The sequence below is a fragment of the Heptranchias perlo genome, chromosome 27 (assembly GCF_035084215.1).
Source record: "Heptranchias perlo isolate sHepPer1 chromosome 27, sHepPer1.hap1, whole genome shotgun sequence".
NCBI lineage: Eukaryota > Metazoa > Chordata > Chondrichthyes > Hexanchiformes > Hexanchidae > Heptranchias > Heptranchias perlo.
The window spans coordinates 32,175,489-32,190,921 of record NC_090351.1 but is presented as its reverse complement, the minus strand read 5'-3'; the positions used below and the strand labels follow the sequence as shown (position 1 = coordinate 32,190,921).

The window sequence follows — 15,433 nt, the reverse complement described above, 5'->3', positions numbered from 1 at the left end:
GGAAAACAGCCTTAATAAAGCAAAGGATTACACGTGTACAGCACAATGTAATCTACGCAATCCGATGCAAACAGTATCACATCTTATATATAGGGGAAACATATATTCATATGTATATTGATATTCATGGAACATGGTTTCGATTCCCTGGAAATCATGGGGTTTGAAACCAAAATGAACTGGATACCCCCACAAAGGAAAAGGAGAGAGAGGCACAGGATTGCAAAACTAGGCACCCAGTCACCAAATGGCCTGAATCAGATATAATGCAGGAGCACTCAGACCTTAACCCGGACCCAAATCCCGACTCCAACCTCAACCACAACCCCAACCCCAACCTAACCCCTAACCCCGACCCAACCCTAGCCCCTAACCCTAATGCAGAGTGGTAACCTTAACCCTAATGCAGTGTACCCGAACGCTAACCCCTAACCCGAATGACCCTAACCCCAAACCCTAATCCTAACTCCAACACAAACCCCAATCCCCTAAAACCAACCATAGAATCATAGAAATTTACGGCACAGACGGAGGCCATTCGGCCCATCATGTCTGTGCTGGCCTAATGGGTTCACTCAGCCATCCTGGTGGGAGAGAGAGAAAATAAGTACTCTCTCCTGCATTAAGTCTGTGTGTGGATTAATGCCTCTTCTGATTTAATTAATTCACAATGGGCAGTTCACAAACAATGATTGAAAACAAAGGAGAGCATCTATGTTGATGGCCATAGAAGCTTCTCAATTATTTGACCATTTTAGCGAACTCACATTGTCTCAAAGTTAAAATGACTCCCAGTTGGTCTAATGAACTATATGAGAGGTAAATTTAATTCTTTTGCTTTTCTTGCCCGCTATCCATGTATTTTGAGTCCTTATGGGTGACCATTAACCCATATCCGAGCATGTAAAACAGCTTCATCACTCACTACAAAGAAACAACTGGTGCTGAGGAGTTCAAGATAGGACATAAGATGTTAATGCATGGTTTAAATTTGAGGAGTTATGGCTCAGAAAGCCCAGAGTTAGCAATAATGTGTCTGTCCAGATATCTGAGGGAAGGGCCAAGCCATTCCATTCAAATATAAGCATCTTGTGGGCTTCTCTTGTATATCTGATTGGCAGCTTTTTCAAATTTAAGTCCACATATTTAAATGCCATTTGTCTTATTCGTTTTTCGAAGAGTATGGAGCTGAATTTTCCCTTTGCCGCAGTTAATTAGAGCACCACAAGGGCACCTGCCTCAGGTAGGGTGAGGGAAATTGTTGCAGATGTGATTGAGTGCCTTAGTCAAAACAGCCAGTTAAATTTGAATCCTCCAGCCCCCACAACCATGGTCCAGGACAATGCTGAATGCCAGGAAAGCACTGACAGAAACGGTGGCAAAAATGTTGTGTGGCATCATCCCATTTACTGTGTCCTATTTTAATACACATGCCCATATTTGGGCAGAAGCATCATACAACTGACATCACCTCCAGCAGAAAACTCCACAAGTGATGTCGAGAAACAGGAAGTTAAGCAAGTGGCATCCCACTCAATCCCCACTCAATTACTGGCATAACATTGGAGGAAAGTTGACCCTTATTTCTCAGCCTGTCTTGTTCAAATTGAGTCGTTTGTCAAAGCCATCAGAGAAAGATCACAAGATAATTATGGATGAGGAAGTCATTTGGCTCTTCTTAGATCATCCATTCGGAAAGACCCAAAGGTCCTCCCCATTGAAGCATCTAATTGTTTCTTAAATGATTCTAGATTTTTCATCTCGACTACTCTATCCGGGAGTCCATTCCATATGTTGATCACCCTTTGTGTGAAGAAAAATTTACTGATATCAGAGCCAACTTTGCCTTTTACTAGTTTTAATGTGTGTTCTATTGTCAACTCTCACGATTTAATTTATAATAATTTTCTGTACCATTTACTATCTTCCATACCTCTATAAGATCACCTCTCACATGACCTCCTATTAAGGCTCAAAAGTCCAAGTTTCTCCCATCTTTCCTCATAACTCAGACAACTAACTCTAGGGACTAGCCTTGATGCTCCTCTCAGTAATGCCTCCAATATCTCCCTTCAGGTAGATAAGCCAGAAAGAGGTTTTGTGATTGGTCAGCAACCCTCCATGTAAAGATTAACATTCAAGGGCCTTGTGCCAATCTAATTGACATTGTAGCGTTGTTGACATTAGCACAACTGTTTTTTTCTTTTTCTAATGAATCTAAAGACAGTTAAACCTGTCATCCTGTGAATCTACAATGAGTAATTACTACTCTTCACATAATCATTTATTGGTTAATAATTTGGTATGGCAGTTTATAGTGCAAGCCATTTATTCTACCTCATTTCAAAGTTGGGGAAAATCACATGGTCACATGATATTGTGGGTATCTATTTGATCTTTGGGCTCACTATGTATTAAGAAGATATTGGGCAGATAAAGACACATTCTGGGAAACAGGGAGCAAGGGCTCCTCATATAAGTCTTTAATATATATTGCAAACAGCTGAGGCCCAAGCATTGATCCTTGCGGCATCCCACAAGTTACAACCTGCCAACCCGAAAATGACCCGTTTATTCCTACCCTCTGTTTTCTGCCCGTTAACCAATTCTGAATCCACGCTAATATTTAAGCCCCAATTCCATGAGCCCTAATCTTGTGTAACAACTTCTTGTGTGGCACTTTATTGAATGCCTTTTGAAAATCCAAATATACTACATCCACTGGATCCACCTTATCTACCCTGCTAGTTACACCCTCAAAAAACTCTAATAGATTGGTCAAACACGATTTCCCTTTCCTAAAACCATGTTGACTCTGCCTAATCGTATTATGATTTTCTAAGTGCCCTGTTGTTACATCCTTAATAATAGGTTCTAGCATTTGCCTCATACTGACTTCAGGCCAAATGGCCTATAGTTCCCTGTTTTCTCTCTCCCTCCTCTCTTGAATAGTGGGTTACATTTGCTACCTTTCAATCCACGGGGACCGTTCTGGAATCTAGGGAATTCTGGAAGATCAAAATCAATGCATCCACTTTCTCTGCAGCCACCCCTTTTAAAACACTAGGACATAGGCCATCAGGGCCACGGGATTTGTCGGCTTTTAGACCCATTAATTTCTCCAGTACTTTTTCAATATTACAAAATATTTGTTTAACATCTCTGCCATTACCTTATTCCACACTATAATTTCTCCTGTCTCTGACTCTAAGGGACCCATGTTTACTTTTGCTACTCTCTTCCTTTTTACACACTTGTAGAAGCTTTTACAATTTGTTTTTATATTTTTTGCTAGTTTACTCTCATGTTAAATTTTCACCCTCTTTATCAATTTCTTGGTCCTAAAGTATGATATAGTTTGAAAACAGAATTCATGAGCTCATGGAGATTGTGAATGTGGAAGGATCAAACATAATTGGTTAATTTTGAATAAAGTGGGAGACACAGGTGAGCAGAGGAACCAGCCAGATGAGAAGAGAAAAATGAACCAACTACGGAAGAGTTGATGGTAAAAGAGGCTTTTAGTGGAGACAGCTGTAGGAAAGAGGGAGGATGTGGGTGGTAATAGAAACAGGAAGAGCAGAAGAAGGAAATAGAGATTCCAGACGGGATTCACAGATTGGAAGAAAGAAAGGGGGCTAAGGGGAGAAATACAGAGGAGATTAGAACAGATCGGAGAAACAAGGAAAAGGTTCTGGTAAGAAAGAAAAAGATTATAGTGTCAGGAGATTCAATGTTGCAATTTGTTGATAGCTACTTTGGTGATAAACATAAAGAAAACAAAGCAGCATTGTTTACCAGGAGCTAAAGTGGCAGATGTAGAAGAGAAGTTTGATGGGCTTGGAAGGAAAGCAGGAGAAGCATAGCCAGAACACTTGGCACAACGTTTCCTGACTAACTGGGTGGATACAGGAAGGAAAAAGAAATAAATTTTAAAAAAGATTCAGCAATAGCCTCAAAATGCAGTTGCAGATGTTACAATAGGGCTCTTTAAATGTACATCTGTAAACAGCACACCCCAGCAGACCTGGCTTCCATTTTATATGGGTGGGTGATGACTGAGCATTATGCCCACATAAAAGCCAAGAAATTGATTTGACATCTAAATGATGTCATCAGGGCTTAATTTTAATATAATAAAAGTACAAACTGGCGAGTGCCTCTAGTATCAATATCTAACTGCAACATTAGATGGGATTCTAAAAAGGTGGCAATCCAGCAGAATAGATTGCCACTCATTTTCCCGTTTGGTTATGCCCACTTTATGCCTATTTATTGGATTGTGGAATATCAGATAATCAAATAAGTGCTGGAGTTAAATTAAAAATGAACTATTTTTCATTCTTTAACACTTAACTAACAATGCCTTCATCATTAAGAAAGAAGTTGTATTTAAATAGTGCCTTTCATGTCCTTAGGATGCCCTAAAATGCTTCACAGCCAATGAATGACTTTTGAAGTGTGGGCACTGTGGTTTTATAGTCAGCCAATTCATGCACAGGAAAGTTCCTCAAAACACTAACGAGATGGCCTGTTAATCTCCTTTTTTTTATTTGTTCTGGTGAAGTGGGCGATGCTGGCAAGGAACATCTGTCTCGCCACCTTTAGGGGCATTCAAAGAATAGTAGGAAGCTAGGCTGGGAAACGTAGACTATTAAAGGAACGTGCTTTGGTGTCCAAATAACTTCTTCTCATCCTTAATATTTCCTATATTCTTATCACTATGAAGATCATTCTGGTAATCAGAGAAGATATCCTTTGATTGTTTAGAAAGGTATTGAACAATTGTTTATTGTAACCTGAGATCCAAACCTATATATTTCTATATATTATTCAACGTGATGTTATAATTCCATTTAGCATCCAGGGTTAATGTTGGTAGTTGTTAGTTTACTGTTTTCACTACAGGAGTTTGATTCTCTCACGCTAACTTCAACGACTGATGGAGCTGTACTAATTTAATTCTGAAAGTTGGATGGTTATGCACCTAATAATTATGGCTAGAAATGTATGATGCTGTACATGATGCTAAATAAACTAGTGTAGCCTAGAAATTACTGTTGCTGCTATTAGAGAATGAGTGCTTGCATAATTATTTTAAATCGGCAAACGCCTCTACTAAAATAGTAAAATAATGTTAAATAATCGAGTTAAGCCTCCATCTGCTAATATCGTTAATAGTAATTTGTGGTTGATAGGATTCTTTGTGTCAAGGCCTTGATGTATCTACAGTGAGGGTTAACTAGCAATGTCTGTCAGACTTTAGTTTGCTGTTAAGAACTGCACCTGTGATCTTTACTCTTAATTGAGCTGTTTTAGTGCAGCGGCGACTCAAAGCCAAAATTACAATTCGACCATTCATTAATTAACACAAATCCCAAAATATTTTCCTCTACTTCAGTCTTCAATTTCTCTTGTTCTCAATGGCTCTATCTCTGTAGATTGTCCTATCAATGTAAGATATCAAATAATCAAATACGTTCCCGAGGTCAATTAAAAAAACAACAAAGTAAGATTCCAATCAGGAGGCTAAATATTCTTAATTCTTTAAAGGTCAACGAACAACATCAACAAAGAAAATAAAAGAACTTGCATTTATCTAGCAACGTTCATGTCCCCAGGTTGCACCAAGGCACCTCACAACCAATGAATTACTTTTGAAATGTGGATACTATTGTAATGTAGGCAGCCAATTCATGCACAGCAAGCTGCAGAAAAACAGTAATGAGATGAATAAGCAAATCATTTTTAAAAATTTGGTCTCAGAATGTGGGCATGTGGGCATGGATGCATTTAATGCCCATCCTTAGTTGCCCTAAGAAGGCAATGGTGGGCCTTCTACTTGAACCACTGCAGTCCGTGTGGTGATGGTGCTCCCACAATGGAGTTAGGTAGGGAATGCTGGTATATTGACCCAGCGACGATGAAGGAACAGCGATACATGTCCAAATCAGGTGGCGGAGGGGGTGGATATTGAATTCAGTGTGTGTATGTCCCTTTGTTATGTTCCTTTTCAGATGCTGTTCTTCTGTACTTTTTTCCAGTTCTGACGTAGGGTCTACAACTGAAGTGTTAACTTGTCTGTTCTCTCCATGGATGCTGACTGACCTGCTGAGTGTTTCCAGCACTTTTTGTCTTTGTTTAAAATGATTAGAGTTTATTTATTATCTAAAATATCCAGTAAAAAAAATGCCAAATCCAGCCAGGTCGATTTCTCTTGGTTGCGAGAATGGACTCCAAGAATTAGGGTCATCAAAAATGCATGGACCTGCTCCGTCAGTGGAAATGGGACAGGCCGAGCACCTGTGATCTCTACTCTTGACCTCACTGAAGTGGCCAGGGTCAAGAACATTTACATGGTAGCAGCAGTGGACGGCACCATCAGAGGCGCATCTTGGACATACTGCAGAGGAGGTGGGGTGGGAAAAGCACCACTGGCCAGACACTAATGCAGCAGTAGGTGCTACCAATATCATTACTTAGCTTATTAGGATCAATTGGTTCCCTTCATGAGGAGCCCAATTTCACTGAGAGTGCAACAAATTTTACCGAGGGTCCAGGTCAGAAACCCCCACTGGCCCCAACTTACAGTGATGAGCATGCCTGTACGTCAGGTTCATCCCAGCTTCCATGGAGCGTGATGAGAGGGAGGTCTTGGCCAAGGAAATTACCAGTTCCAGCTCCAGTCGCTCTAAACATAATGACATAGGAAGAGGTGTAGGCCATTCAGCCCCTTGGGCCTGTTCGGCTTTCATAGAAGGTCTGTACCTCAACTCCATTTACCCTCTGATGTTGCCTGATTTTGGATCAGGTGAGGGTTCAGCCCCAATCAGGAACCTGCGCAAACTAGAAGCCAATGTCTTGACCTGGCATATCTGGGTTCTGGCCGATTTTACATTCCCTCTACTATGCTCCCAGCTGACTTACACCAAGAGTGCAGTGCTGGGCCCATATAACTTTGGGGCCAGGGTATAGTCTTCAGAGAAATGTAGGACTGGGTGGGATATGATTCAGGCATGGAAGGGATATGAGACTTTGAAAATGATGAAGGTATTGGATTCAGTCTGGTTAGAAAGGTTATTTGGAATGGAGAGGGATGGTTGGACTGGAGGGCATGCTTATAAAATCCATAGGCAACAAGTTAAGTTTGATGCCAGGAAGTATTTCTTTTTGCAGAGAGTCATTGTCCTCTGCAACAAATTGATGGAATATGCAGTAGGTGAAGAGTTACTACTTTCCTTTAAAAGGAAACCTGAACCATTCCGAATAGAAAAAAGGTTTCTCCAGTAATAAAGAGTTGCGATTTGAGTCGTTGATTACCATGGTTTCCTGGAGCTTTTAAGTTTGTTTTAGAGAGTGAGAGAGAATTTCCCAGAGTTTTTCCTGAATTGATCACTTGTTCAAGTGAGTTTAACAGATCCACGATGGCTGTCCATGATTAACCCATCCATTTCTAAATTCTCGCTAAATTTGCCTCGCATTATGGATTCTAAGAGTTTACCCATAACTGATGTAAGACTAACTGGTCTATTATTACCCGGTTTATATTCTTTCTTGTATTGCTTGACCATAGCCTTTTGTTCGAGGTTGTAGACAATTTAAATATTTGAATGCTACTTTGTTTGAATAAAAAAGGAACAACGGAAAAATTTAATTTGGTGTTTGAGGTAATGTGACCTTCATTAGTGAAGGTGAGAAGCAAATCATTCATTCATCACATGTATAAAAGCACCCAGACTGCTCCAATGTCCAGCACAACTGAAGAAATTGTGTGAAGCTCTTCTGTCGACTATAGCTTTCCATAACACCGCATCAAAGAACAGCATGAAGTGGTTAATCATTTCACTGGTCTGTATCCAGCTCTCTGAGTGTCTCTACAGGTTGGTCATTAAACCATTGAATTCATTTATATCAGCCAATTTGTGCACCATTGTGTACATCTGTTAATTTTCAATACCTTTCATAGAGTTTGCTTATTTTGGAATCGGTGTGTTTCCATTAAAAAAATGTTCTATATGTGATATATTTGAATTTGTTCAGTTTAGTTAAACCCCTACCAGAGCAACTCAACGTTGCTACTTTTAAGGTGTGTTTGTTAGCCGAGATCCTCAGACCAGCAGGGAAAGTAAACAATAAGACGATTCCAGAGATCATCACACGACTCATCCTTTATCATTTCAGAGTGCCTTTGCACAGGGGCAAGTCTGTTCGAGAGATCCTGAAGGAACGTGGGGAGCTGAAACATTTCTTAGAAACTCACAAATATGATCCCGCCTTGAAGTACCGAGCTTTGTACCCTGACTACCAAGCTGGGACAGGGGATGAACCACTTCTCAATGGCATGAATGTAAGTACAAAGAAAATCGTATTTACAGCAAGGTTCCCCCATGGCAGCTGAGGTAAGAAACCCCGATATGTGACAATCATTTTGATCAGCTCAATAACTCATCAGAAAAGGAAATGTTATGGGGTTTTTTCCGGCAAAAACATATTTTGTAGAATTCTTTTGGTTTCAATTGTGGTTATATAGCCTCAACATTGGAGTAAATATCATATTTTCTTATATTCAATTGGTTATTTAGAGTTTCTACTATGGATCCATTAGTGTGGGTACCCCACCCCAGAGCTTCACTGTCCTGTTTGACACTGGTTCATCCAACTTTTGGGTCCCATCCATCTACTGCAACAGTGCACCATGTAGTAAGTAAAAGTAATTGATTCAAGTGATTATTTCTTCAGAATTTTTTTCATTCTGACTGAAACAACTTTCTATAGAACTTGAATTCTGAAGAAATAAATGATGATTCATTCTTCTCTTTTCAGGGAACCATGCAAAATTCAATCCAACTGAGTCCTCAACATTCACCACAAATCACCAACCTTTCAACTTGTATTATGGCTTTGGGAGTCTGTCTGGATTTTTTGGATATGATACAGTGAATGTAAGTACTGAAAAGAGGGCACAAATATGCATTGGACATCCAATTTCTTGGTATCTACTGGACATTACTTATACAGTGATGTTGTTTCAATATTTACCCTTCATTGTGTATGAGCATCATCCCACGTCAATGCAATCCCTCGTTCCTGGGATGAGAGGGTTGTCCCAGAAGGAAAGATTGGGTAGAATGGGCCTATACTCTCTGGTGTTTAGAAGAGTGAGAGGTGATCTCTTTCAAACATACAAGATTCCGAGGGAGCTGGACAGGGTAGATGCTGAGGGTTTTTTTCCCATGGCTGGAGAGTCTCGAACTGGGGGGCATAGTCTCAGGATAAAGGGTTGGCCATTTAAGACTGAGATGAGGAGGAATTTCTTCACACAGAGGGTGTAAATCTTTGGAATTCTCTATCCCAGAGGGCTGTGGAAGCTGAGTCGTTGATTCTGATCAAGGGATAGAAAGATTTTTGGACTCTAGGGGAATCAAGGGATATGGGGATCGGGCAGGAAAGTGGAGCTGAAGTCGAAGATCAGACATGACCTTATTGAATGGCGGAACTGGCTCGAGGGGCCGTATGGCCTACTCCAGCTCATTTTTCTTATGTTCTTTTGTTCTTCTGAATGGAGCAACATTGTTTGTACTGACAGCTGTCGCTAGTTGTGAAACATTTCTAAAAAACAATGACACAAAAATTGAAACAGTATTTATTATGTACGTTCAACTCAACCAGGAAATTATTTTAAGGCAGTGGACTCACTGGGGATTCAGATAGCAGTTCTAAACTTGCTGGCATGGCTCTCTATCCTCCAATAGAGTTTCAATGCTTATCAGATGTCGATGTGCTTTCAATACATAAGCTAATAACTTAAATTGGGGCTACAATGAGAGCACAGTTTTATTTTTCAGCTTTTGTATTTTGTTTACATTGATAATCTTTATGGCATGATCTGACCATGTAAAAATATAAATAGCAGCCTACCCGGAGGTGAGGACACAGATGTGTAACTGAGCAGCTTGTGGGACAACCATACCCTGGAACTGGTAAATCGAGTTTAAATGAACAATATCCCGTACAGTTTCATACATGCACTTCTTCAATCTCTCTGAAGGCAGAGCAAGCGAGCACTTGGTGAGACGAGGCTTGATTTATTTCACAACACATGAACGTGCAGGCCAACAGTTATGATCAAATTCACTTGTTTTAATCAGTACCATTGTCTTCACGTAATAATAAAAATAATGAACATACCACACTGCCCCACATTAGTGAGACATCTTACTTGGCTTAATTAGAATATCTCCCCTGCAATCTGTCCTTCACCGCAGAGTAGAACCCCCCTCTCCCTGCAGTCTCCCATCTTTTCATCAAACTCCGGTGTAAGCTTTTAGTCAAACTGCATATCCCCACCCATGGAGAAAGTGCGAGCAGATAAACCTGTCACACTGTTTACATGCGCCCTATGTTCAGGGGTCAGCCCTTGCTCAATATTAGCACTCTCACCTCTCATTCAGAAGGTTGTGGGTTCAAGTCCCACTCCAGAGGCTTGAGCACAAAATCTAGTCTGATGCTCCAGTGCAGTACTGCGGGAGTGCTGCTCGGTCAGAGGTTCCATCTTTTGGATGAGATGTTAAACCAAGGGTCCGTCTGACCTCTCAGGTGGATGTAACAGAACCCATGGCACTATATCGAAGAGCAAGGCAGTAATCCACAATGTCCTCGCCAATATTTATCCCTCAACCAACATCACTAAAAAAAAGAACAGATTATCTGAGCATTATCACATTACTGTTTGTGGGAACTTGCTGTACTCAAATTGGCTGCGGCATTTCCTACATTACAACAGTGACTATACTTCAAAAGTACTTCATTGGCTGTAAAGCACTTTGGGACATCCTGCGGTTGTGAAAGGCGCTATATAAATGCAACTTTTTCTTTCTTCGAGCTGTAGAGTAGCTTTACTGTGCTAGAGCAGCAGATTAGAATATCCCCTCTCAATTGGAAGTGATCTTGTGTTGTGAGGAGTTTGATTTAAGTAAGAAATGATAATAAATAATTTGAGGAGGGAGAAGCCTGTTGATTATAAAATGATTTGTATTCAAATCTGTATTGCTGGGAGAGGATCAATCAGAAGCCAAATTAATGGAATCAATTATCAGCTCAATGGTACAGTGTTTCTCAACTTAGTTCAATATTTTTCTTTTACTCTTTTCCTTCCCAAGGTTGCCGGCATCTCGATTTCAAACCAGGAGGTGGGCCTCAGTGACAATGAACCTAGCAGTAACTTTTATTATTTTCCATTTGATGGAATGCTTGGTCTGTCATTCCCAGCAATTTCAAGAGGACGGGCCACGCCTGTGTTTGACAGCATGCTAAATGACAAGCTGGTGGCACAGCCTCTGTTTTCTATGTATTTGGAGAGGTAATATATAAGTGTTAGGGACCTGAAGATCTTGGTACTTGCAATAGGACTTCATGGATTTTACTAATTGATGACTATTTAGAGCAATACCAGTTCGGAGGAAAGCAGAGATAGAAGATTCTCAGAGATTGTAGCAATCCCTTAGACGTCAAATGGCTAATTAAAAATGTAAGTGGCTGTCCTAATGCCAACCTGTATACATATCCCTGTGTGTTATTGTAAACCTCTACAGCATTACTTGATCCTAGTCTAATTTATAATGTGACTGAGTTACAACATGTTATAGGAAGCAGTATAGTGTACATATAGAATCTGCAAAGGAGGTCAAAATGAACGTGAAAGAACCTTTCAGAGCATGATTTCAATCAAAGTCTGTCAGTTTTAGAAATCTTTATCTTCGCTACGCTATCCACCGTGAAACATTCATTTGCTCCAAAGAAGTTTAAGAGAGAAACATTTATTTAATGCTTCAGCGGGATGGGGGAGAGGGATATGAGCTTCAGTCAGAAGTTAGAAGGTGGGTGAGCGGAAGAGCTATATATAAGTGCTGAATAATGAACTGTTTGATTTATTCCAGGAATCCAAATAGTCAAAGTGGCGGTGAAGTGATATTTGGGGGAATCGACAATAGTCTTTACTCAGGTCAGATTTTCTGGGCTCCAGTAATTCAAGAAATGTACTGGAACGTCGGCTTACAAAGGTAAGTGAGAAAAGAGAGAAACAGTCACATTGCAATCACCCTCTCAATGGGCTGGTACTGGCTGCAGATCCCTCAGAGGATCACAGGACATTTCTGTAATGTGAACCAAAGCAAACAGCATTGCTATTTCAGAAAAAAGAACAATTTTTTTCTAATACTGCAAATAAAATGTTGGCTCCCTGAGATTTTGTTTTAGAACACAAGGAATTTGTGGAAAAATAAAATTGCCATTAAGCCCCACAAGCCCACCCCTTTTAAATTGAACTCAAACCTATCAACTCATTTTCTCATCCTATCCTTCTATCTCTTCACTCTCCCAAAACAGATCTAGCTGCCTCTTGAAGCCAATCGTCCCTCTATTACCTTCTCTAATAGTTTATTCCACAAGGTAACTCCTAATTGTGTAAAAGAAATCCCTCTAATTTCCCTTCTCACTTCTAACATCCCAATTTGTAACTTGCATCTCTTAATATTTCAACTCTTCACCATAATGAACAATTTTCTCAGTTCAACTTTGTTACTGCCTTTCATGATCTAAAGAGAATGAGTTTTTCAATATTCATCAGTAGGAACGTAGAGAATAATAGAGCTCATATTATGCATTTAATATATTACAAAAAGGTTTAGAATTTGTGCAGGTTATAATTAATTGGGAATTGTGCTTCACATGAAGTTTAAGTAAAAAAAAAATCACATGAAAGTCCTATGCTGGTTGTCAGAAACCTGTGTGAAATAGATTATTGCAGTTTATGGCCAGTGCCTTGTGGGCATGAATTGATGGCACAAAACTACCCCTTAGTTTGGCACTCACTCAGAGAGGCTATAATGATGGTTTGCGTGGGAAGTGGAAAAAATATTAAGCAGCACGTTCTTCTGAGATATGCTCAAGAGAATGAGGAAATGGGAAATCTTTTCGAAGTATGCAGTCCCAAGTGACTACTTTGTTTTTGCTACAGGAGCTATCATCAAATCAATTATATCTTTCAGTGTGCTTATCAATGGCCAGCCTACCTTCTGTTCCCAAGGATGCCAAGCTATAGTTGACTCTGGAACCGCCCAAATCACTATTCCAAATGAGTACTTACGTACATTGTTAAAGACCATCGGTGCATATCAGAATCAGAACGGTGAGGTAAGTAGTTGTAACAATTGCCAATTGATTCTGGGCCAGCGGCATGACTGGGAATGTTGCACCATGCTGACAATGGCAGGATTGCAAATCAATTATTGTAATCTATAATTATTGCTCATATGTTCATATTTATCACTATTAAATGATATCATATTAACTGGTGGAAAAATAATATCTGTATCCAAACAGTGCACATCCCATTTTACTAATAAAAGATGTTGCCTAATGGTGCTTAAGGGAGGATGGGAAGACACAGTGGGTTAGGTCACTATCCATTCAGTTCTGGGACTTTGATTTGAATCCAATTCAAAATGATGGAATTAAAGTCTCTTCTCTCTGACAGCTGGAAGGATCTTAAGTAAAATGAATTTGAGCCTCAATTCCTGGAGAGCATATTTGAGTAACAATCGGCTGCTGCACGCAGGGAGGTCACAGGTCATGCTTTGTGGGAAATGGGGCTGATATATATCTTTGGTTGTAGTTAAGGTACAATTTGAGGTAGTGTAATAGAAGCTTTATTATGCATTTAACTTGACGCTATACTTGACCCTGGGGTTTTTGATGTTGATAATGGATGCCAAAAGTAGGAAAATGTTCCATTCCAAAGAGCTCGGATCATCGACCTTGAGGAATAAACGTTTTCATCAAAAAGAAAGAATTTTAATGTATTTCTTAAAATGGCGCTCAGCAAAATGACAAGTTAAAGACAGATGAGGAGTGCATTTAGCCCATCTTAGCTCATTCACCAGGGAAAAACTTAGGCCATTACTTCATCCAAATGGAGCCTGAATGAATCTAAGGTTTTTGACTCAACTAATTCACCAAGAAGACATTCAAAATGTGTAGTCACTCATTGCATGATGATGTGCTTCCTGATATCAGTTCTAAGTTGTCCTTTCATCACTTTTAGCCTATGCCCCATTGTCCTACAACTGTGACTTACCTTGACGGTGTGCTCCAAATTTACCTAATCTATACAATGTCATATTTTATATCACATCTCCTTCCAAAGCTAAAGACCTTTAGTTTCTGCTGTCATTCCTCATTACAGAATCCCCTGATGCTAGGAATCAGCCTTGTTGACTCTGCTCTACATAATCTCATTGTCGATATCTTGGTAATCAAATCTGAACATGGCCTTTAAGGGGCAGACTGACCAGTGCATTGTTCAGTTTCTGCACAACATTCACTGATTGATACTCTACGGATTTAGCAGTATAGTTCACCATTCCATTTACTTTATTTATTGCTGCTCCTCAACGATTTGTCAAGTGCCCAATCTATGAACACCCTCAAGTCCCTTTCAACTTTGCCTTCAGCTCATTCTGTCCGTAATGTACGTATCACACCCATTCTTTCATCCAGTGTGCACTACCCAATGTGACTGTAAGAGAACCAGTTCACATGATAGCAGAATATTGAAATCTGACTCTTTACAGCAGGATTTTTACTTTAATACCTCAATGTGAATACCTGTTTAATGTGGTATAAACAGAACACCTCGTGGGGGCCTCTGAAGTGTAGCATTGGCAACTTTCTGACTCCAGTTTGATAACCCATCTGAACAGATTATTTGTGAAATAAATTGTACATCACATGATCCTTTGCTGTTTATTTATTAATTATGCATAAATCTTGAGTGTTGTCTTCTCTATTTAACAGTTTGTTGTCAACTGTAACAATGTCGCAAACCTGCCTTCTTTGACCTTTATGATCAATGGAGCTGATTTCACAATTCCTCCTTCTGTATACATCATTCAGGTATGTATATTCTAACACCAAAATCACTAGGGGTTATTATCTTTCCTTGTGAGGTGTTTCAGTTGGGTCAGAATGGCCCCATGGCAGCAAAAGTTTGACTGTTTTTTATGCATTAGCGGGGAGGAGCATGGTCCATTTAAAGTGTAATTCTTTTCTCTCTTTTATAATCCCACTCTCATTAGTTCTTATCACAGGACTAGAAAGTTTGGTGCTGAAAATAATATAGATTTCTATGATCTGAAGCTAATCGCTATGTTAAAAAAAGATTTAACTATATCAGGATCTCATCTGCAAATGAGTCTAATCGAGTATCATTATCTTACAGACCGACGGATACTGTGTTGCTGGGTTTGAGACGACCTACGTCCCTCCCCCTACCCGAGATGGACCACTGTGGATTCTGGGGGATGTCTTCCTAAGATCATACTACACTGTTTTTGACAGAGGGAACAACAGAGTGGGATTCGCTCAGGCTGCCTAA

The 15,433-nt window shown here is 39.9% G+C and overlaps 1 protein-coding gene across 1 annotated transcript; it reads left to right on the top strand.

The window, feature by feature from the left end:
* The first annotated feature begins 7,809 nt into the window (after window positions 1-7,809).
* LOC137344539 (gastricsin-like) lies at window positions 7,810-15,433 on the top strand. The gene is made up of 9 exons (XM_068007587.1): window positions 7,810-7,880; window positions 8,182-8,347; window positions 8,583-8,700; window positions 8,824-8,942; window positions 11,160-11,359; window positions 11,937-12,059; window positions 13,047-13,191; window positions 14,854-14,952; window positions 15,278-15,433. The coding sequence occupies exons 1-9, from the start codon at window positions 7,825-7,827 to the stop codon at window positions 15,431-15,433; spliced, it is 1,182 nt and encodes a 393-aa protein (XP_067863688.1). The 5' UTR covers window positions 7,810-7,824.